General features: G+C 59.0%; 3 protein-coding genes across 52 annotated transcripts; 1 reads left to right on the forward strand and 2 right to left on the reverse strand.

Annotated features, from left to right (window-relative positions):
• The first annotated feature begins 299 nt into the window (after window positions 1-299).
• LOC137846663 (leucine-rich repeat LGI family member 4-like) lies at window positions 300-15,142 on the forward strand. The gene is made up of 6 exons (XM_068664675.1): window positions 300-490; window positions 2,123-2,194; window positions 5,784-5,953; window positions 7,911-8,075; window positions 11,279-11,787; window positions 13,402-15,142. Exons 1-6 carry the CDS (start codon window positions 315-317, stop codon window positions 13,702-13,704), a joined length of 1,395 nt encoding a protein of 464 aa, XP_068520776.1. The 5' UTR covers window positions 300-314; the 3' UTR covers window positions 13,705-15,142.
• LOC137846664 (coiled-coil domain-containing protein 8 homolog) lies at window positions 13,642-15,802 on the reverse strand. 50 transcript variants are annotated; one of them, XM_068664721.1, is made up of 14 exons: window positions 15,537-15,663; window positions 15,441-15,496; window positions 15,362-15,400; window positions 15,170-15,322; window positions 14,979-15,122; window positions 14,740-14,931; window positions 14,652-14,699; window positions 14,468-14,611; window positions 14,332-14,427; window positions 14,149-14,244; window positions 14,021-14,108; window positions 13,957-13,988; window positions 13,853-13,900; window positions 13,642-13,757 (listed from the first exon to the last, which is right to left on the reverse strand). In XM_068664721.1, exons 1-13 carry the CDS (start codon window positions 15,655-15,657, stop codon window positions 13,886-13,888), a joined length of 1,224 nt encoding a protein of 407 aa, XP_068520822.1. In that variant the 5' UTR covers window positions 15,658-15,663; the 3' UTR covers window positions 13,642-13,757; window positions 13,853-13,885. The 50 variants fall into 50 exon arrangements, with proteins under 50 accessions (XP_068520822.1, XP_068520781.1, XP_068520790.1 ...); XM_068664680.1 differs by having other exon boundaries at window positions 13,658-13,757; window positions 13,853-13,988; window positions 14,979-15,034; window positions 15,083-15,122; XM_068664689.1 differs by having other exon boundaries at window positions 13,658-13,757; window positions 13,853-13,988; window positions 14,740-14,795; window positions 14,892-14,931.
• A 180-nt stretch (window positions 15,803-15,982) lies between these two features.
• Window positions 15,983-21,902, reverse strand: LOC137846667 (FXYD domain-containing ion transport regulator 3-like). Its single transcript, XM_068664729.1, has 7 exons — window positions 21,804-21,902; window positions 20,254-20,289; window positions 18,985-19,008; window positions 18,784-18,858; window positions 17,653-17,683; window positions 16,236-16,279; window positions 15,983-16,108 (listed from the first exon to the last, which is right to left on the reverse strand). Exons 1-7 carry the CDS (start codon window positions 21,844-21,846, stop codon window positions 16,089-16,091), a joined length of 273 nt encoding a protein of 90 aa, XP_068520830.1. The 5' UTR covers window positions 21,847-21,902; the 3' UTR covers window positions 15,983-16,088.
• Between the last annotated feature and the right edge of the window lie 696 nt (window positions 21,903-22,598).

Below are 22,598 nucleotides of genomic sequence, written 5' to 3' on the forward strand. Positions count from 1 at the left end.
GGGGGCACTGGGAGGGACTGGGGGGCACTGGGAGGGACACTGGGGGGTACTGGGATGGACTAGGGGGCACTGGGAGGGACACTGATATGGACTGGGAGGCACTGGGGGGGTACTGGGATGGACTGGGAGGCACTGGGGGGTGCTGGGATGGACTGGAGAGGGACTGGGAGAGACACTGGGGGATACTGGGATGGACTGGGAGGCACTGGGAGGCACTGGGGTGGATTGGAGAGGGACTGGGAGGCACTGGGATGGATTGGACAGGGACTGGGAGGCACTGGGGGGTACTGGGAGGGACACTGGGGGATACTGGGATGGACTGGGAGGCACTGGGGGGTACTGGGAGGGACACTGGGGGATACTGGGATGTACTGGGATGTACTGGGAGGCACTGGGGGACGCTGTGGGCTGTCCCCAGGTTCATCGAGGACAATGAGGTGGGGACCATCGCCCCCACGGCGCTGCGGGGCCTGCGGGGGCTGCTCTACCTGTGAGTGACACGGGGACACCTTGGGGACATTTGGGGACATTTGGGGACATTTGGGGACACTGGAGACACCTTGGGGACACTTTGGGGACATTTGGGGACATTTTAGGGACATTTGGGAACATTTGGGGACATCTTGGGGACATTGGGGACACTTTGGGGACATTTGGGGACACTAGGGACACCTTGGGGACATTGGGGACACCCTGGGGATGCCTTGGGGACACCTTGGGGACACTGGGGACACTTTGGGGTCATCTTGGGGACACCTTGGGGATACCCTAGGGACATTTTGGGGACACCTTGGGGACACCCTGGGGACACTTTGGGGACATTGGGGACACCTTGGGGACACTTTGGGGACATTTTGGGGACATTTTAGGGACATTGGGGACACCCTGGGGACACTTTGGGGACATTGGGGAAACCCTGGGGACACTTTGGGGACATTTTAGGGACATTTGGGGACATTGGGGACACCCTGGTGACACCTTGGGGACACTGGGGACACCATGGGGTCATTTGGGAACACCCTGGGGACACTTTGGGGACATTTTGGGGACATTTTAGGGACATTAGGGACACCTTGGGGACACTTTGGGGACATTTTGGGGACACTTTAGGGACATTAGGGACACCCTGGGGACACTAGGGACACCTTGGGGACATTGGGGACACCCTGGGGACACTTTGGGGACACTTTGGGGACACTTTGTGGTCATCTTGGGGACATTGGGGACACTTTGGGGACATTGGGGACACCTTGGGGATACCTTGGGGACATTTTAGGGACATTTGGGGACACCCTGGGGACATTGGGGGACACCTTAGGGACATTGGGGTCACTTTGGAGACACCTTGGGGACACTTTGGGGACATTTGGGGACATTGGGGACACCTTGGGGACATTGGGGACACCTGAGGACATCTTGGGGACATTGGGGACACTTTGGAGACATTTGGGGACACTTTGGGGACATTGGGGACACCCTGGGGACACTTTGGGGACATCTTGGGGACACCCTGGGGACATTGGGGGACACCTTGGGACACTTTGGGGACAACTTGGGGACACCTTGTGGACATTTTGGGGACATTTGGGGACATTTGGGGACACCTTGGGGACATTGGGGACACCCTGGGGACATTGGGGACACCTTAGGGACATTGGGGTCACTTTGCGGACAACCTGGGGACACTTTGGGGACATTTGGGGACATTTTGGGGCATTGGGGACACCTTGGGGACACTGGGGGAACCCTGGGGACATTGGGACACCCTGGGGACACCTTGGGACACTGGGGACACCTTGGGGACATTGGGGACATCCTGGGGACACTTTGGGGTCATCTTTGGGACACTTTGGGGACACTTTGGGGACATTGGGGACACCTCGGGGATACCTTGGGGACATTTTAGGGACATTTGGGGACACTGGGGACACCTTGGGGATACCCTAGGGACATTTTGGGGACATTGGGGACAACTTGGGGACACCTTGTGGACACTTTGGGGACATTGGGGGACACTTTGGGGACATTTAGGGACATTTGGGGACATTTGGGGACATTTGGGGACATTTGGGGACATTGGGGTCCCCATGTCCCCTGTCCCCATTGTCCCCTGTCCCCGCAGGAGCCTGGCCAACAACCGCCTGGAGACGCTGCCCCGGGGCCTCTTCCAGGGGCTGGAGACCCTGACACAGCTGTGGGTCACGGGGTTATGGGGTCACGGGGTTATGGGGTCACGGGGTTATGGGGTCGGGGTGTGGGGTCACCGGGTTATGGGGTCATGGGGTCAGGATATGGGGTCATGGGGTTATGGGGTTATGGGGTCGGGGTGTGGGGTCACGGGGTTATGGGGTCATGGGGTTATGGGGTTGGGGTATGGGGTCGGGATATGGGGTCATGGGGTTATGGGGTCATGGGGTTATGGGGTTGGGGTATGGGGTCGGGATGTGGGGTCACGGGGTTATGGGGTCACGGGGTTATGGGGTCACGGGGTTATGGGGTCACGGGGTTATGGGGTCGGGGTTATGGGGTCGGGGTGTGGGGTCATGGGGTTATGGGGTCATGGGGTTATGGGGTCGGGGTGTGGGGTCACGGGGTTATGGGGATATGGGGTCGGGGTTTGGGGTCACGGGGTTATGGGGTCACGGGGTTATGGGGTCAGGATATGGGGTCAGGATATGGGGTCATGGGGAGGATGTGGGGTTGGGATATGGGGTCATGGGGATATGGGGTCACAGGGTTATGGGGTCGGGGTGTGGGGTCACCGGGTTATGGGGTCATGGGGATATGGGGTCATGGGGATATGGGGTCGGGTTTTGGGGTCATGGGGTTATGGGGTCACGGGGTTATGGGGTTATGGGGTCGGGGTGTGGGGTCACGGGGATATGGGGTCATGGGGATATGGGGTCGGGTTTTGGGGTCATGGGGTTATGGGGTCACGGGGTTATGGGGTTGGGATATGGGGTCATGGGGTTATGGGGTCATGGGGATATGGGGTCGGGGTGTGGGGTCATGGGGTTATGGGGTCATGGGGATAGGGTGACATGGGGATGGGATATGGGGTCATGGAGTTATGGGGATATGGGGTCAGGATATGGGGTCGCAATATGGGGTCACAGGGTTATGGGGTTGGGATATGGGGTCATGGGGTTATGGGGTCATGGGGATGTGGGGTAATGGTGATATGGGGATGGGATATGGGGTCATGGGGTCATGGGGATGGGATATGGTGTCACGGGGTTATGGGGTCGGGGTGTGGGGTCACTGGGTTATGGGGTCATGGAGATAGGGTGACATGGGGATGGGATATGGGGTCATGGGGATATGGGGTCGGGGTGTGGGGTCATGCGGTTATGGGGTCATGGGGTTATGGGGTCATGGGGATATGGGGTCACGGGGTTATGGGGTTATGGGGATATGGGGTCATGGGGGTGTGGGGTCACGGGGTTATAGGGTCATAGGGTTATGGGGTTGGGGTGTGGGGTCATGGGGTTATGGGGTCACGGGGTTATGGGGTCATGGGGATGGGATATGGGGTCATGGGGAAATGGGGTCACGGGGTTATGGGGTCGTGGTGTGGGGTCATGGGGATGTGGGGTCATGGGGTTATGGGGTCACGGGGTTATGGGGTCGGGGTGTGGGGTCATGGGGATGTGGGGTCATGGGGTTATGGGGTCACGGGGTTATGGGGTCACGGGGTTATGGGGTCAGGGTGTGGGGTCACGGGGTTATGGGGTTATGGGGTTATGGGGTTGGGGTGTGGGGTCATGGGGATGTGGGGTTGGGATATGGGGTCACGGGGTTATGGGGTCACGGGGTTATGGGGTTGGGGTATGGGGTCGGGATATGGGGTCATGGGGTTATGGGGTCACGGGGATATGGGGTCGGGGTGTGGGGTCACGGGGTTATGGGGTCATGGGGTTATGGGGTCGGGGTGTGGGGTCACCGGGTTATGGGGTCATGGGGATGTGGGGTCGGGATGTGGGGTTGGGATATGGGGTCAAGGGGTTATGGGGTCACAGGGATATGGGGTTGGGGTATGGGGTCGGGGTGTGGGGTCACGGGGTTATGGGGTCGGGATATGGGGTCACAGGGTTATGGGGTCACGGGGTTATGGGGTCACGGGGTTATGGGGTCGGGGTGTGGGGTCACCGGGTTATGGGGTCATGGGGTTATGGGGTCGGGGTGTGGGGTCGGGGTGTGGGGTCATGGGGATGTGGGGTTGGGATATGGGGTCACAGGGTTATGGGGTTGGGATGTGGGGTCACGGGGTTATGGGGTCATGGGGTTATGGGGTCATGGGGATGGGATATAGGGTTATGGGGATATGGGGTCGGGATATGGGGTCACGGGGTTATGGGGTCATAGGGATATGGGGTCATGGGGATGTGGGGTCGGGATATGGGGTTGGGATATGGGGTCACGGGGTTATGTGGTCACGGGGTTATGGGGTCGGGGTTATGGGGTCACGGGGTTATGGGGTCAGGATATGGGGTTGGGATATGGGGTCATGGGGTTATGGGGTCACGAGGTTATGGGGTCACGGGGTTATGGGGTCAGGGTGTGGGGTCACGGGGTTATAGGGTCACGGGGTTATGGGGTCGGGGTGTGGGGTCACGGGGTTATGGGGTCATGGGGATGGGATATGGGGTCATGGGGATATGGGGTCAGGATACGGGGTCATGGGGATATGGGGTCATGGGGTTATGGGGTCATGGGGATGTGGGGTCGGGGTGTGGGGTCATGGGGTTATGGGGTCATGGGGATGTGGGGTCGGGGTGTGGGGTCATGGGGTTATGGGGTCATGGGGATGTGGGGTCATGTGGTTATGGGGTCACGGGGTTATAGAGTCACGGGGTTATGGGGTTATGGGGTCATGGGGTTATGGGGTCGGGGTGTGGGGTCACGGGGTTATGGGGTTATGGGGATGTGGGGTCATGGGGATGTGGGGTCGGGGTGTGGGGTCAGGATATGGGGTCATGGGGATATGGGGTCGGGATATGGGGTCACGGGGTTATGGGGTCATGGGGATAAGGGGTTGGGATATGGGGTCAGGATACGGGGTCACGGGGATATGGGGTCATGAGGTTATGGGGTTGGGATATGGGGTTGGGATATGGGGTCATGGGGAAATGGGGTCATGGGGATGGGTTATGGGGTCATGGGGTTATGGGGTCGGGGTGTGGGGTCACCGGGTTATGGGGTCACGGGGATATGGGGTCGGGATATGGGGTCATGGGGATGTGGGGTCATGGGGTCATGGGGATGGGATATGGGGTCATAGGGTCACAGGGATATGGGGTCATGGGGTTATAGGGTCAGGATATGGGGTCACGGGGTTATGGGGTCATGGGGATATGGGGTCATGGGGTCGGGATGTGGGGTCATGGGGTTATGGGGTTGGGATGTGGGGTCACGGGGTTATAGGGTCATGGGGATGTGGGGATATGGGGTCATGGGGACATGGGGTCGGGGTGTGGGGTCATGGGGTTATGGGGTCATGGGGACATGGGGTCGGGGTGTGGGGTCACGGGGTTATGGGGTCATGGGGATGGGATATGGGGTCATAGGGTCACAGGGATATGGGGTCACGGGGTTATGGGGTTGGGATATGGGGTCGGGATATGGGGTATGGGGTCGGGATATGGGGTCACGGGGTTATGGGGTCAGGATATGGGGTTATGGGGTCGGGATATGGGGTCATGGGGACATGGGGTTATGGGGTCATGGGGTTATGGGGTCAGGATATGGGGTTATAGGGGGTGACCCGGGGGTGCCGGTGCCAGGGACCTTCGGGGGAACCCGTTCCATTGTGACTGCCGCCTGCGCTGGTTGGTGGCCTGGTTGGGCAGCGCCGCCCCCGCCGCCGAAGCCGGGCGCTGCCGGGGACCCCCCCCTCGCGCCGGGACCCCCCTGGCGCAGCTCCAACCCCGAGACTTCGACTGCCTGGTGTCCGGTACGGCGTCCACCCCAAAAAATTCGGGTCCCCGTTGTTCCCGAATGCTTGGGTTGGGCTTGTCCCCGATATCTCGGTCCTATATGTCCCCAAATTATGGGTCCTGTATGTCCCCAAATTTTTGGTGCTATATGTCCCCAAATTATGGGTCCTATATGTCCCCGAATTATGGGTCCTGTATGTCCCCAAATTTTTGGTGCTATATGTCCCCAAATTTTTGGTGCTATATGTCCCCGAATTATGGGTCCTGTATGTCCCCAAATTATGGGTCCTATATGTCCCCAAATTATGGGTCCTGTATGTCCCCGAATTATGGGTCCTGTATGTCCCCAAATTTTTGGTGCTATATGTCCCCGAATTATGGGTCCTGTATGTCCCCAAATTATGGGTCCTATATGTCCCCGAATTATGGGTCCTGTATGTCCCCTAATTATGGGTCCTATATGTCCCCAAATTATGGGTCCTATATGTCCCCAATTTCTAGGTTCTCTTGTCCCCAAAATCCGGGTCCCTGCTGTCCCCAATGCTTTGGTTGACCTTGTCCCCAACACCTTGGCCCTATATGTCCCCAATTTCTGGGTCCTCTTGTCCCCAATACTTGGGTTGACCTTGTCCCCAATACCTTGGTCCTATATGTCCCCAATTTCTGGGTCCCTCTTGTCCCCAACACCTTGGTCTCCCTTGACCCCAATATTTGGGTTGACCTTGTCCCCAATACCTTGGTCCTATATGTCCCCAAATTATGGGTCCTATATGTCCCCAATTTATGGGTCCTCTTGTCCCCAATTTCTGGGTCCCCCTTGACCCCAATACTTGGGTTGGCCTTGTCCCCAACACCTTGGTCCTATATGACCCCAATTTCTGGGTCTTCTTGTCCCCAAATCTTGGTCCCATATGTCCCCAACGCTTGGGTTGACCTTGTCCCCAAATCTTGGTCCCCTTTGACCCCAATACTTGGGTTGACCTTGTCCCCAATATGTCGGTCCTATATGTCCCCGAATTATGGGTCCTATATGTCCCCAATTTCTGGGTCCCCCTTGACCCCAATACTTGGGTTGACCTTGTCCCCAATATCCCGGTCCTATATGGACCCCAATTTCTGGGTCTTCTTGTCCCCAATTTTGGGTCCCCCTTGACCCCAATACTTGGGTTGACCTTGTCCCCAATATCTCGGTCCTATATGTGTCCCCGAATTATGGGTCCTATATGTCCCCAATTTCTTGGTCCCCCTTGGCCCCAATACTTGGGTTGACCTTGTCCCCAATACCTTGGTCCTATATGAACCCCAATTTCTGGGTCTTCTTGTCCCCAAAATCTCAGTCCCCCTTGACCCCAATACTTGGGTTGACCTTGTCCCCAATATCCCGGTCCTATATGTCCCCAAATTATGGGTCCTATATGTCCCCAATTTCTGGGTCCTCTTGTCCCCAAAATCTCGGTCCCCCTTGACCCCAATACTTGGGTTGACCTTGTCCCAAATACCTTGGTCCTATATGTCCCCAATTTCTGGGTCTTCTCATCCCCAATTTTGGTTTCCCCTTGTCCCCAACACCTTGGCCCCCCCTTGACCCCAATACTTGGGTTGACCTTGTCCCCAACATCCTGGTCCTATATGTCCCCAATTTCTGATCTTCTTGTCCCCAAAATCTCAGTCCCCCTTGACCCCAATACTTGGGTTGACCTTGTCCCCAACACCTTGGTCCTATATGGACCCCAATTTCTGGGTCCTCTTGACCCCAATTTCTGGGTCCCCCTTGTCCCCAACACCTTGGCCCCCCCTTGACCCCAATACTTGGGTTCCCCTTGTCCCCAACACCCTGGTCCCATATGTCCCCAATTTCTGGGTCCCCTCCGGTGTCCCCTCCCTATAGTGACACAAAAGGTGTCCCCCAGGGTGGGGAGGGTCCCCAGGGGGGGTGTCCCAGGTTTTAGGGGGGCTAACGGGGGGGTCCCGCAGAGCTGCGGCCCTTCCAGTCGCTGCCCTTCGCCTCGCTGGCGGCCGAGCCCTTCGCCCTGGGGGGGCACCCAGGGGTGGCCCTGGCCCAACCCTTCGCCGGTGCCTGCGCCCTCCTGGAATGGGACCAGTTGGCCGGGCGTTTTCGGGCCCCCACCATCATCAACGGTGAGTGACGGAACCCCAAAAATGGACCCGGGGGTCGGGGAACCCCAAAACGACCTGGGGGGGGTGGTGGAAGGGGTGGGGAATGGGGTTAAAAATGGTTGGGGGGTCTCGAAAATGGCCTGGAGAACATCAAAAATGGGTTGGAGAACCTCAAAAAATGGGTTGGAGAACTTCAAAAATGGTCTTGGGGACCCAAAAATGGATTTGGGGTTGGGGGAACCCCAAAACGACCTGGGGGGGTGGTGGAAGGGGTGGGGAATGGGGTTAAAAATGGTTGGGGGGTCTCGAAAATGGCCTGGAGAACATCAAAAATGGGTTGGAGAACATCAAAAATGCATTGGAGAACATAAAAAAATGGCCTTGGGGACCCAAAAATGGATTTGGGGTTGGGGGAACCCCAAAAAGACCTGGGGGGAAGCTGGAAGTGGTGGGGAATGGGGTTAAAAATGGTTGGGGGGGTCGCAGAAATGGCCTGGAGACCACCAAAATGGGTTGGAGAACCTCAAAAATGCGTTGGAGAACCTCAAAAAATGGTCTTGGGGACCCAAAAATGGATTTGGGGTTGGGGGAACCCCAAAATGACCTGGGGTAGTGGTGGAAGGGGTGGGGAATGGGGTTAAAAATGGTTGGGGGGTCTCAAAAATGGCCTGGAGAACCTCAAAAAATGGGTTGGAGAACCTCAAAAAATGGTCTCGGGGACCCAAAAATGGACCTGGGGTTGGGGGAACCCCAAAAAGACCTGGGGGGGATGGTGGAAGGGGTGGGGAATGGGGTTAAAAATGGTTGGGGGGTATCAAAAATGGCCTGGAGAACATCAAAAATGGGTTGGAGAACTTCAAAAATGGGTTGGAGAACTTCAAAAATGGTCTCGGGGACCCAAAAATTGAATTGGGGTTGGGGGAACCCCAAAATGACCTGGGTGGGAAACTGGAAGTGGTGGGGAACGGGGTTAACATGGGTTAGGGGGGTCTCAAAAATGGCCTGGAGAACATAAAAAATGGGTTGGAGAACCTCAAAAAATTGGTTGGAGAACTTCAAAAATGGTCTTGGGGACCCAAAAATGGACCTGTGGGTTGGGGGAACCCCAAAATGACCTGGGGGGATGGTGGAAGGGGTGGGGAATGGGGTTAAAAATGGTTGGGGGGTCTCAAAAATGGCCTGGAGAACCTCAAAAATGGGTTGGAGAACCTCAAAAAAAGGCCTTGGGGACCCAAAAATGGACCTGGGGTTGGGGGAACCCCAAAAAGACCTGGGGGGGATGGTGGAAGGGGTGGGGAATGGGGTTAAAAATGGTTGGGGGGTATCAAAAATGGCCTGGAGAACATCAAAAATGGGTTGGAGAACTTCAAAAATGGGTTGGAGAACTTCAAAAATGGTCTCGGGGACCCAAAAATTGAATTGGGGTTGGGGGAACCCCAAAACGACCTGGGGGGGAAGCTGGAAGTGGTGGGGGATGGGGTTAAAAATGGTTGGGGGGTCTCAAAAATGGCCTGGAGAACCTCAAAAATGGGTTGGAGAACTTCAAAAATGGGTTGGAGAACTTCAAAAATGGTCTCGGGGACCCAAAAATTGAATTGGGGTTGGGGGAACCCCAAAACGACCTGGGGGGGAAGCTGGAAGTGGTGGGGGATGGGGTTAAAAATGGTTGGGGGGTCTCAAAAATGGCCTGGAGAACCTCAAAAATGGGTTGGAGAACCTCAAAAAATGGTCTTGGGGACCCAAAAATGGATTTGGGGTTGGGGGAACCCCAAAAAGACCTGGGGGGGATGGTGGAAGGGGTGGGGAATGGGGTTAAAATGGGTTAGGGGGTATGAAAAATGGCCTGGAGAACATCAAAAATGGGTTGGAGAACATCAAAAAATTGGTTGGAGAACTTCAAAAATGGTCTTGGGGACCCAAAATTGGATTTGGGGTTGGGGGAACCCCAAAATGACCTGGGGGGGGTGGTGGAAGGGGTGGGGAATTGGGTTAAAATGGGTTGGGGGGTCTCAAAAATGGCCTGGAGAACCTCAAAAATGGGTTGGAGAACCTCAAAAAATGGCCTTGGGGACCCAAAAATGGATTTGGGGTTAGGGGAACCCCAAAACGACCTGGGGGGGATGGTGGAAGGGGTGGGGAATTGGGTTAAAATGGGTTAGGGGGTATCAAAAATGGCCTGGAGAACATCAAAAATGGGTTGGAGAACCTCAAAAAATGGCCTTGGGGACCCAAAATTGGATTTGGGGTTGGGGGAACCCCAAAATGACCTGAGGGGGATGGTGGAAGGGGTGGGGAATGGGGTTAAAAATGGTTGGGGGGTCTCAAAAATGGGTTGGAGAACATCAAAAATGGGTTGGAGAACCTCAAAAAATTGGTTGGAGAACCTCAAAAAATGGTCTTGGGGACCCAAAAATTGAATTGGGGTTGGGGGAACCCCAAAAAGACCTGGGGGGGATGGTGGAAGGGGTGGGGGATGGGGTTAAAAATGGTTGGGGGGAGGTCTCAGAAATGGCCTGGAAAACCCCAATGTCCCCGTAGGGTCATCGCCATCACCCCAATGTCCCCGATGTCCCCATAGGGTTTTCTCCACCCCCTTGACCCCAAACCCTCCCCAGGCTTTTCCCCCCCACCCCGATAACCCTATAGGATTTTCTCCACCCCCTCAACCCCAAAACCTCCACGGGGTTGTCCCCACCACCCCAATGTCCCCATAGGGTCATCACCATCACCCCAATGTCCCCAATGTCCCTATAGGGTTTTCTCCACCCCCTTCACCCCAAAACCTCCCCAGGCTTTTCCCCCCCCACCCCGATGACCCTATAGGATTTTCTCCACCCCCTTGACCCCAACATCTCCCCAGGGTTGTCCCCACCACCCCAATGTCCCCATAGGGTCATCACCATCACCCTAAGGTCCCCAATGTCCCTATAGGGTTTTCTCCACCCCCTTGACCCCAAAACCTCCACGGGGTTGTCCCCACTACCCCAATGTCCCTATAGGGTTTTCTCCACCCCCTTGACCCCAAAACCTCCATGGGGTTGTCTCCACCACCCCAATGTCCCTATAGGGTTTTCTCCACCCCCTTGACCCCAAAACCTCCCCAGGCTTTTCCCCCCCACCCCGATGACCCTATAGGATTTTCTCCACCCCCTCGACCCCAAACCCCCCACGGGGTTGTCCCACCCCCCCCCCCTAACCACCCACCCACCTCCTTCTCCCCACAGGTTCCTCCCCGGTGGCTTGTCACCCCCTCCAACTCGGGGGGGCGCTGCTGGTGGTGGTGGCCCAACTCGGGGGGGGCTCGGCCGTCTGGCGCCGGGCCGGTGGCCCCGGTAGCCGCTTCGTCCGCCTTCAGGCCTTGGGCAACGGGCGACTGCGACGCCCCCACGCGGTGGCCAGCGCCCGCTTGGGGGGCCACTGGTACCTGGGGGTGGCCGATAGCTCCAAGGGGGGCACCAGCACCCTCTTCCGATGGGGGGGACGGGGTTTTTACCCCCACCAGGCCTTGAGGCCTTGGCACCGGGACACCCACTTGGAGTTTTTGGAGCTGGGGGGCCGGCCGGCCTTGGTGGTCTGCAGCGGGACCAGGAGGCCACTGGTCTACCGGTGGAGCGGGGCGGCCTTCGCCCCCCACACGGACATCCCCCACGTCCCCGACGTCTACGCGGCCAAGCACTTCCGCCTACGGGGTCACGTCTTCCTCTGCCTCACGCGCTTCTTGGGGGACGCCAAGGTGAGGTTGGGGGGGGGTCTCGTGGTGGTGGTGTGGTTGTGGGGGGGCACCGGCAGCGTGGGGTTGTGGTGGTTTGGTGGGTTTGTTGGGGTTTGTCAGCTGTAGGTGGTTGTGGGGTCTCAAAAGCATTATGGGTTTATGGGGTCCCATCATCATAATGGGTTTATGGGGTCCCACCACCATCATCATGGGTTTTGGGGGTCCCATCATCATCATGGGTTTATGGGGTCCCATCATCATAATGGGTTTATGGGGTTCCACCACCATAATGGGGTTATGGGGTCCCATCATCATCATGGGTTTATGGGGTCCCACAACCATCATGGGCTCATGGGGGTCTACGGTCATGGGTTTATGGGGTCCCATCATCATCGTGGGTTCTTGGGGTCCCACCACCATCATGGGGTCCCACAACCATCATGGGTTCATGGGGGTCCACCACCATCATGGGTTTATGGGGTCCCATCATCATCATGGACTCATTGGGGTCTACAGTCATGGGTTTATGGGGTCCCACCACCTCTACCATGGGTTTGTGGGGCTCTACCACCATCATGGGGTCCCACAACCATCATGGGTTCATGGGGGTCTACCATCATCATGGATTTATGGGGTCCCACCATCATCATGGATTTATGGGGTCCCACCACCATAATGGGTTTATGGGGTCCCATCATCATCGTGGGTTTAGGGGGTCCCATCATCATCGTGGGTTTATGGGGTCCCGTCACAATCATGGGTTCATGGGGGTCCACCACCATCATGGGTTTATGGGGTCCCATCATCATCACGGACTCATATGGGGGTCTACAGTCATGGGTTTATGGGGTCCCACCACCTCTACCATGGGTTCATGGGGTTCCACCACCATCATGGGGTCCCACAACCATCATGGGTTGATGAGGTTCCACCATCATCATGGATTTATGGGGTCCTACAACCTCTGTCATGGGCTCATGGGGGTCTACCACCATCATGGGTTTATGGGGTCCCATCACCATCATCATGGGTTTATGGGGTCCCACCACCATCATGGGCTCATGGGGGTCTACAGTCATGGTTTTATGGGGTCCCACCACCATCATGGGTTCTTGGGGTTCCAAAACCATCATGGATTTATGGGGTCCCACCAACATCATGGGTTAATGGGGTTCCACCACCATAATGGGGTTATGGGGTCCCATCATCATCATGGGTATATGGGGTCCCCCCATCATCATGGGTTTACGGGGTCCCACCACCTCTATAATGGATTTATGGGGTCCCACCACCATCACAAGTTTATGGGGTCCCACCATCATCATAAGTTTATGGGGTCCCACCACTAACATGGGTTTATGGGGTCCCACCACCAACATGGGTTTATGGGTTCCCACCACCTCTATCATGGGTTTATGGGGTCCCATCACCATCATGAATTTATGGGGTCCCACCATCATCATGGGTTTATGGGGTCCCACCACCAACATGGGTTTATGGGGTCCCATCACCATCACGAGTTTATGGGTTCCCACCACCTCTATCATGGATTTACGGGGTCCCACCTCCACCCCTGCCCCGTGACGCCCCCCCCCGCCCCATACGAACCCCTCCCCGTTGTCCCTTTGTCCCCAGGTGATGCGGTGGGAGGGGTCCATGTTCCGCGAGGTCCAGCAGGTGCCGGCGCGGGGCTCGATGGTCTTCCAACCCTTGTCCTTGGCCGGCCACCGCTACGTCATTTTGGGCAACGACTACGCCCCGAGCCGCGTCTACCGCCTGGGACCTGGTGGCCACCTGGAACCCGCCCAGGAGCTCCTGGCCCCCGCCCCCCGTGCCTTCGCCCCCATCTCCTTGGGTCACGGGCACTTCTTGGTGGCCTCCAGCTTCAAGGGGGCCACCCAGATCTACCGGCACGTCACCGTGGACTTGGGGGCTTGAGGGACGCGGGGACGTCCCGGTGTGGTGGGGACAGATGGGACGTTGTCAGGGACCTGGGGACATTGGCCATTGTGTCACCTAGAACTTCAGGACATGGGGACATGGGACATTGGTCATCATGTCACCAAGAACCTCAGGACCTGGGGACATGGGGACATCGGCCATTGTGTCACCTAGAACCTCAGGACATGGGGACCTGAGGACATGGGTCATCATGTCACCAAGAACCTCAGGACATGGGGACATGGGGACATCGGCCATTGTGTCATCTAGAACCTCAGGACCTGGGGACATGGGACATTGTGTCATCTAGAACCTGGGGACCTGGGGACATCGGCCATTGTGTCATCAAGAACCTCAAGACCTGGGGACATGGGGACATTGGTCATCATGTCACCAAGAACCTCAGGACATGGGGACATTGGTCACCATGTCATCAAGAACCTGGGGACCTGAGGACATGGGGACATTGGTCATCATGTCACCTAGAACCTCAAGACCTGGGGACATGGGGACATCGGCCATTGTGTCATCAAGAACCTCAGGACCTGGGGACATGGGATGTTGGTCATCATGTCACCCAGAACCTCAAGACCTGGGGACATCGGACATTGTGTCATCTAGAACCTCAGGACATGGGGACATGGGGACATTGGTCATCATGTCATCGAGAACCTGGGGACCTGAGGACATGGGGACATTGGTCATCATGTCACCAAGAACCTCAGGACATGGGGACATTGGTCACCATGTCATCAAGAACCTCAAGACCTGGGGACATGGGGACATCGGCCATTGTGTCATCTAGAACCTCAGGACCTGGGGACATGGGGACATGGGTCATCATGTCACCTAGAACCTCAAGACCTGGGGACATGGGGACATTGGTCATCATGTCACCAAGAACCTCAGGACATGGGGACACCGGCCATTGTGTCACCTAGAACCTCAAGACCTGGGGACATGGGGACATTGGTCATCATGTCATCAAGAACCTGGGGACATGGGGACATCAGCCATTGTGTCATCAAGAACCTGAGGACCTGGGGACATGGGGACATCGGCCATTGTGTCATCTAGAACCTCAAGACCTGGGGACATGGGGACATCGGTCATCATGTCACCTAGAACCTCAGGACATGGGGACATGGGGACATCGGCCATCGTGTCACCTAGAACCTCAGGACCTGGGGACATGGGGACATCGGCCATCATGTCACCAAGAACCTCAAGACCTGGGGACATGCGACATTGGTCATCATGTCACCAAGAACCTCAGGACATGGGGACATGGGGACATTGGTCATCATGTCACCTAGAACCTCAAGACCTGGGGACATGGGGACATCAGCCATTGTGTCATCAAGAACCTCAGGACCTGGGGACATGGGGACATCGGCCATCATGTCATCAAGAACCTGAGGACCTGGGGACATGGGACATTGGTCATCATGTCATCGAGAACCTCAGGACATGGGGACATGGGGACATCGGCCATTGTGTCACCTAGAACCTCAGGACCTGGGGACATGGGGACATCGGCCATTGTGTCACCTAGAACCTGAGGACATGGGGACCTGAGGACATCGGCCATTGTGTCATCAAGAACCTCAGGACCCTTGGACATTGGCCATCATGTCACCTAGAACCTCAGGACTTGGGGACATGGGACATTGGTCATCATGTCATCAAGAACCTGGGGACATGGGGACATCAGCCATTGTGTCACCAAGAACCTCAGGACCTGGGGACATGGGGACATTGGTCATCATGTCACCTAGAACCTCAGGACCTGGGGACATCGGCCATTGTGTCATCTAGAACCTCAAGACCTGGGGACATGGGGACATTGGTCATTGTGTCACCTAGAACCTCAAGACCTGGGGACATGGGGACATCGGCCATTGTGTCATCGAGAACCTCAGGACCTGGGGACATGGGGACATCGGCCATTGTGTCACCTAGAACCTCAGGACCTGGGGACATGAGTTGATGGCCACCACGTTTTGGTGGCCACCATGTCACCGTTGACTTCGCGGTGTCACCTTGTCCTCTCCTGGTGTCCCCACCCACCCAACGCTGTCCCCAACGTCACCGTGACCCCGTTGTCCCCGTGTCCCCCGTGTCCCCAAGGCCACCACCAGCCCCACGTCACCTTGTCACCACCCACCCAACGCCCCCCCCCGTCCTCGTGTCCCTTTGTCCCCTCTTTGTCGGATTTCCCTCAAAATAACCAAATTTCCCTTTTTTTAACACTTTTTTTATTAATTTCCCCTTTTCCTGGATTTTTTTATTTTTTGGGGGGGTTTCACCCCCAAATAAATTTTCCCCCCCCCACCCCTTCCACGCGTCCCTCCTGGGGTTTGGGGACGTTTGGGGACACCTCAGCACGAGCTGGCGGCTCCTGGGGAGAAACGGGGGGGGGGGGGGGGTCAGGGGGCTCCCCAAAACCTGGGACCCCCCCAAAAAATTTGGGGTGTCCCCCCCTGAGGTCACCTGGGTCCCTTTTTTTGGGGGGGGGGGACACTTACCGGGGCCAACGAGGTGGGACGCCTCCGGAGGGGGACGGTGGCGGCTGTGGGGTCAGGGGGGGTTGGGACACCCCCGTGTGTCCCCATGTCCCCCCCCCATGTCCCCCCATGTCCCTAATGTCCCCCCATGTCCCCCCCATGTCCCCATGACCCCCCCATGTCCCCATGACCCCCCCTTGTCCCCATATCCCCCCCATGTCCCAATGTCCCCCCCATGTCCCCCCCAAGTCCCCAATGTCCCCCCCATGTCCCAATGTCCCCCCCATGTCCCCATGTCCCCCCAATGTCCCCCCCATGTCCCCAATGTCCCCCCCATGTCCCCCCCATGTCTCCATGACCCCCCCATCCCCCCCCATGTCCCCATGTCCCCCCATGTCCCCAATGTCCCCCCCATGTCCCCATGACCCCCCCTTGTCCCCATATCCACCCAATGTCCCCCCCATGTCCCCAGTGTCCCCCCATGTCCCCATGACCCCCCCCCTTGTCCCCATATCCCCCCCATGTCCCCAATGTCCCCCCCATGTCCCCATGACCCCCCATGTCCCCATGACCCCCCCATAACCCCCCCCTTGTCCCCATATCCCCCCAATGTCCCCCCATGTCCCCAATGTCCCCCCCATGTCCCCATGACCCCCCCCCTTGTCCCCATATCCCCCCAATGTCCCCCAATGTCCCCCCCATGTCCCCATGACCCCTCCTTGTCCCCATATCCACCCAATGTCCCCCCATGTCCCCCCCATGCCCCCAATGTCCCCCCATGTCCCCATGTCCCCCCCATGTCCCCATGACCCCCCCCTTGTCCCCATATCCCCCCCATGTCCCTAATGCCCCCCCATGTCCCCAATGTCCCCCCCATGTCCCCATGACCCCCCCTTGTCCCCATATCCCCCCAATGTCCCCCCCATGTCCCCCCTTGTCCCCATATCCCCCAATGTCCCCCAATGTCCCCCCCATGTCCCCAATGTCCCCCCCATGCCCCCCATGTCCCCAATGTCCCCCCCATGTCCCAATGTCCCTCCCATGTCCCCCCCATGTCCCCCCCAAGTCCCCAATGTCCCCCCCATGTCCCAATGTCCCCCCCATGTCCCCCAATGTCCCCCCCATGTCCCAATGTCCCCCCATGTCCCCATGACCCCCCCTTGTCCCCATATCCCCCCCATGTCCCCATGTCCCCCCCATGTCCCCAATGTCCCCCCCATGTCCCCATGTCCCCCCCCATGACCCCCCATGTCCCCAATGTCCCCCCCATGTCCCCATGACCCCCCCCCATGTCCCCAATGACCCCCCCATGTCCCCAATGTCCCCCCATGTCCCCAATGCCCCCCCATAACCCCCCCTTGTCCCCATATCCACCCAATGTCCCCCCCTTGTCCCCAATGTCCCCCCCCATGTCCCCAGTGTCCCCCCCCGGTCCCACCTTGCTTTGCTCCGGCACTTGCACTTCCCACCTGGGGGGGGGACAACAGAGGTGACAGGCATGAGGGGGGGACACGATGTCACCCATGGGGACACCCAGGTGACACCGGGACCCCCCAGTGACACAGGATCCCCCCCAATTATATGGAGACCTCCCCGGGTGACACCCTGGGGACCCCCCTAGTGACTTGGGGACATTTTGGGGACAACTTGGGGACACTTGGGGACATTTGGGGACACCTTGGGGACAATTTGGGGACAATTAGGGAACATCTTGGGGACACTTTGTGGACAGTTTAGGGACACCTTGGGGACACTTTGGGGACATTTGGGGACAATTTGGGGTCACCTTGGGGACACTTTGGGGACACTTTGGGGACACTTTGGGGACAATTTGGGGACATTTTGGGGACACTTTGGGGACACCTTGGGGACATTTTGGGGACACCTTGGGGACACCTTGGGGACAATTTGGGGACACCCTGGGGACATTTTGGGGACACCTTGGGGACAATTTGGGGACAATTTGGGGACAATTTGGGCATAATTTGGGGTCATCTTTTGGACACTTTGGGGACACCTTAGGGTCACCTTGGGGACACCTTGGGGACACCTTAAGGACACTTTTGGGACATTTTGGGAATAATTTGGGGATAATTTGGGGACACTTTAGGGACACCCTGGGGACACCTTGGGGACACTTTGGGGACACCTTGGGGACACTTTGGGTACAATTTGGGGATAATTTGGGGACACTTTAGGGACATTTTGGGGACACCCTGGGGACACTTTGGGGACACCTTAGGGACAATTTTGGGACACTTTGGGAACTCTTTGGGGACAATTTGGGGACACCTTGGGGACATTTGGGGACATTTTGGGGACACCTTGGGGACACTTTGGGGACACCCTGAGGACACCTTAGGGGCACTTTGGGGACAATTTGGGAACACCTTGGGGACAATTTTGGGACAATTTGGGGACAATTTGGGGACACCTTGGGAACACCCTGGGGACATTTTGGGGTCACCTTGGGGACACTTCGGGGACATTTTGGGGACACCTTGGGGACACCTTGGGGACACCTTGGGGACACCTTGGGGACATTTGGGGACAATTTGGGGACACTCACTGAGCAGCACGACGATGCCGGTGACACACAGGACGGCCGCCACCACCAGGCCCCCCACCCGCAACTGGTACCAGTCTGGGGGGGGGACGGGGGGGACACGGTGACAGGGGGGGAGGGGACATCGTGTCCCCCCCTCCCCCCCCCCCCCTTGGGGACACCGCTGTCACCCCCCCTTGGGGACACCGCTGTCCCCACACTCACCGTAATAGAAGGGACTGGTGGCATCTGGGGGGGGGGGGAGAGGGGTCAGAGGGTTGCTGGGACCAGTATGGCCCCCCCCAATCCCAGTATGAGCCCCCAATCCCAGTATAAACCCCCCAATCCCAGTATGCCTCCCCAATCCCAGTACGAACCCTCAATTCCCAGTATGCCCCCCCCCATCCCAGTATAAACCCCAATCCCAGTATAACCGCCCCAATCCCAGTATGACCCCCCCAATCCCAGTATAAACCCCCCAATCCCAGTATGAGACCCCAAACCCAGTATAACCCCCCATTCCCAGTATAACCCCCCCAATCCCAGTATGGCCCCCCAATTCCCAGTACAGCCCCCCCATTCCCAGTATGCCCCCCATTCCCAGTATGACCCCCCCCAATCCCAGTATAAACCCCCATTCCCAGTATGACCCCCTCATTCCCAGTATCCCCTCGTTCCCAGTATGACTCCCCCAATCCCAGTACAACCCTCTCATTCCCAGTACAAGCCCCCCCAATCCCAGTATGACCCCCCTATTCCCCGTATGAACCCCCCCCATTCCCAGTACAACCCTCCCATTCCCAGTATGCCCCCTATTCCCAGTACAGCCCCCCCAATCCCAGTATGACCCCCCCAATCCCAGTATGAGCCCCCCATTCCCAGTATAACCCCCCTATCCCAGTATGAACTCCCCAATCCCAGTATGCCTCCCCAATCCCAGTATGAACCCTCAATTCCCAGTATGCCCCCCCCATCCCAGTATAAACCCCAATCCCAGTATAACCCCCCCAATCCCAGTATGACCCCCCCATTCCCAGTATGGCCCCCAATTCCCAGTATGCCCCCGCCCCATTCCCAGTATGACCCCCCCTAATTCCCAGTATGACTCCCCCAATCCCAGTACAGCCCCCCCCCAATCCCAGTATGAGACCCCCCATTCCCAGTATGACCCCCCCAATCCCAGTATGAGCCCCCCAATCCCAGTACAGCCCCCCCATTCCCAGTATAACCCCCCATTCCCAGTACAACCCTCCCATTCCCAGTATGCCCCCTATTCCCAGTACAGCCCCCCCAATCCCAGTATGATCCCCCCCCAATCCCAGTATGCCCTCCCAATCCCAGTATGACCCCCCCAATCCCAGTATGACCCCCCTATTCCCAGTACGACCCCCCCAATTCCCAGTACAGCCCCCCGATTCCCAGTATGCCCCCACCCATTCCCAGTACAGCCCCTCCTCACTTCTCAGTTCATCCCAGTTCATCCCAGTAACTCACCCAGGGACTCCGAGCTCCCTCTTGCCAGAGGCAGAACTGGGGGGGGGGGAGGCAAAAACCAGTTTGGGGGGAGGGGGGGGGACAAAAACCCAGTGCCCCCAGTTCCCCCCCAATTACTCCCAGTTCCCTCCCAGTTCCCCCCAATCCCCTCCCAGTCCCTCCCAGTTTCCCCCAGTTCCTCCCAAATCCCTCCCAGTTCCCTCCCAGTTCCCTCAATCCCCTCCCAGTTCCCCCCCGTTCCCTCCCAGTCCCTCCCAATTTCCCCAGTTCCCTCCCAGTTCCCCCCCCCAACCCCCCCCAGTTCCCCAGTCCCACCCAGTTCCCTCCCAGTCCCCCCCAGTTCCCCCCCAATCCCTCCCAGTTCCCCCAATCCCCCCCAGTCCCTCCCAGTCCCCTCCCAGTCCCTCCCAATTCCCCCAGTTCCCTCCCAGTTCCCCACCCCACCCCCCCCATTCCCCCAATCCCTCCCAGTCCCCCCCAGTCCCCCCCAACCCCCTCCCAGTCCCTCCCAGTCCCCCTCCAGTTCCCTCCCAGTTCCCCCATTCCATCCCAATCCCCCCCCAGTTCCCTACCAGTTACCCCAATCCCCTCCCAGTTCCGCCCAGTTCCCCCCCAATCCTTCCCAGTTCCCCCCCAGTCCCCCACCAGTCCCCTCCCAGTTCGCCCCCACCCCCCCCCCAGTTCTCTCAGTCCCACCCCAGTCCCTCCCAGTCCCCCCCGGCCCCTCCCAGTCCCTCCCAGTCCCCCCCCACTTCCCCCCCCCAACCCCCCCCACTTCCCCCAATCTCCCCCCAGCCCCCTCCCAGTGCTCCCAGTATATCCCAGTCCCTCCCCATACCCTCCCAGTTCCCTCCCAGTCCCCCCCAGTTCCTCCCAAATCCCTCCCAGTCCCTTCCAGTTCCCCCCAACCCCTCCCAGCCCCCCCCAATCCCCTCCAGTCCCCCCAACCCCTTCCCAGTCCCTCCCAGTCTCCCCCCAGTCCCCCTCCCAGTCTCCCCCCAGTCCCCCCCCAGTCCCCCCCAGTCCCCCCCAACCCCCCCCAGTTCTCCCAGTCCCACCCCAGTCCCTCCCAGTCCCCCCCAGCCCCTCCCAGTCCCTCCCAGTCCCCCCCTCAACCCCCCCCACTTCCCCCAATCTCCCCCCAGCCCCCTCCCAGTGCTCCCAGTATATCCCAGTCCCTCCCCATACCCTCCCAGTTCCCTCCCAGTCCCCCCCCAGTTCCTCCCAAATCCCTCCCAGTCCCTTCCAGTTCCCCCCCAACCCCCTCCCAGTTCCTCCCAATGCCCCCCAGTCCCCCCCCAGTTCTCCCCCAATCCCTCCCAGTCCCCCCCAACCCCTTTCCAGTCCCTCCCAGTCCCCCCCAGTTCCCCCCCAATCCCTCCCAGTCCCCCCCCAGTCCGTCCCCGTCCCAGTTCCCCCCAATCCCCCCCAACCCCCTCCCAATTCCACCCAGTTCCCCCCCCAACCCCCTCCCAGTCCCTCCCAGTTCCCCCCCAGTTCCCTCCCAGTCCCCCCCAGTCCCTCCCAGTCCCTCCCAGTCCCCCCAGTACCTGCAGCCAGCAGCACCAGCACCCCCGCGCCGCCCCCCCCCATGGTGACCTTTGACCCCTGGGGGGGGGGCACCCCATGAGTGCCCCTCCCCCCCCCCCAGCACCCATCGCTCCCCCCCCCCTCCCCCCCCCCCCCCAAAAAAAAAGGCACCCTTGGGTGGGGGAGGGGCGCTGAGTCACCCGCCCGGCGGCGGATTCCTTACTGGGGCGTTACTGGGAGGCAACTGGGAGGAATGGGAGGGGGAGGGGGGCACCCAACTGTCCCTCCCCCCCCCCCCCAAAAATGACCCCCCCGGGGTGCCCCCACCCATGGGTGCCCCCCCAGCCCCCCCCAGTAGCACCCAGTTCCCCCCCCCACCCAACAGCCCCCCCCCCAAAATTGCCCCCCCCCCCAAATTACCCCCCCCAAAAGACCCCCCCCCAGGGTGCCCCCCCCCGGGTACCCCCCCATGGGTGCCCCCCCCCAGGGTGCCCCCCCCACCCATAGGTGCCCCCCCCCAGCACCCAGTCCCCCCCCCCACGCTAAAGAACCCCCCCCCAAAGGTGCCCCCCCCGAATTACCCCCCCCAAAAGACCCCCACCCATGGGTGCCCCCCCCCCGGGTACCCCCCCAGGGTCCCCCCCCCACCCATGAGTGCCCCCCCCCCACCCAAGGGTGCCCCCCCCCGCTCACCTTCCCGCACCGACCAAAGCAGGAACAGGACTGGGAGGGGGGGGGGGGGAGGGGGGGGCGTGGCCTCACCTGGAGGGGGCGTGGCCAAAAAGGGGGCGTGGCCAGGATCAGGGGGCGGGGGG

This window comes from Anas acuta, chromosome 36, assembly GCF_963932015.1.
Source record: "Anas acuta chromosome 36, bAnaAcu1.1, whole genome shotgun sequence".
NCBI lineage: Eukaryota > Metazoa > Chordata > Aves > Anseriformes > Anatidae > Anas > Anas acuta.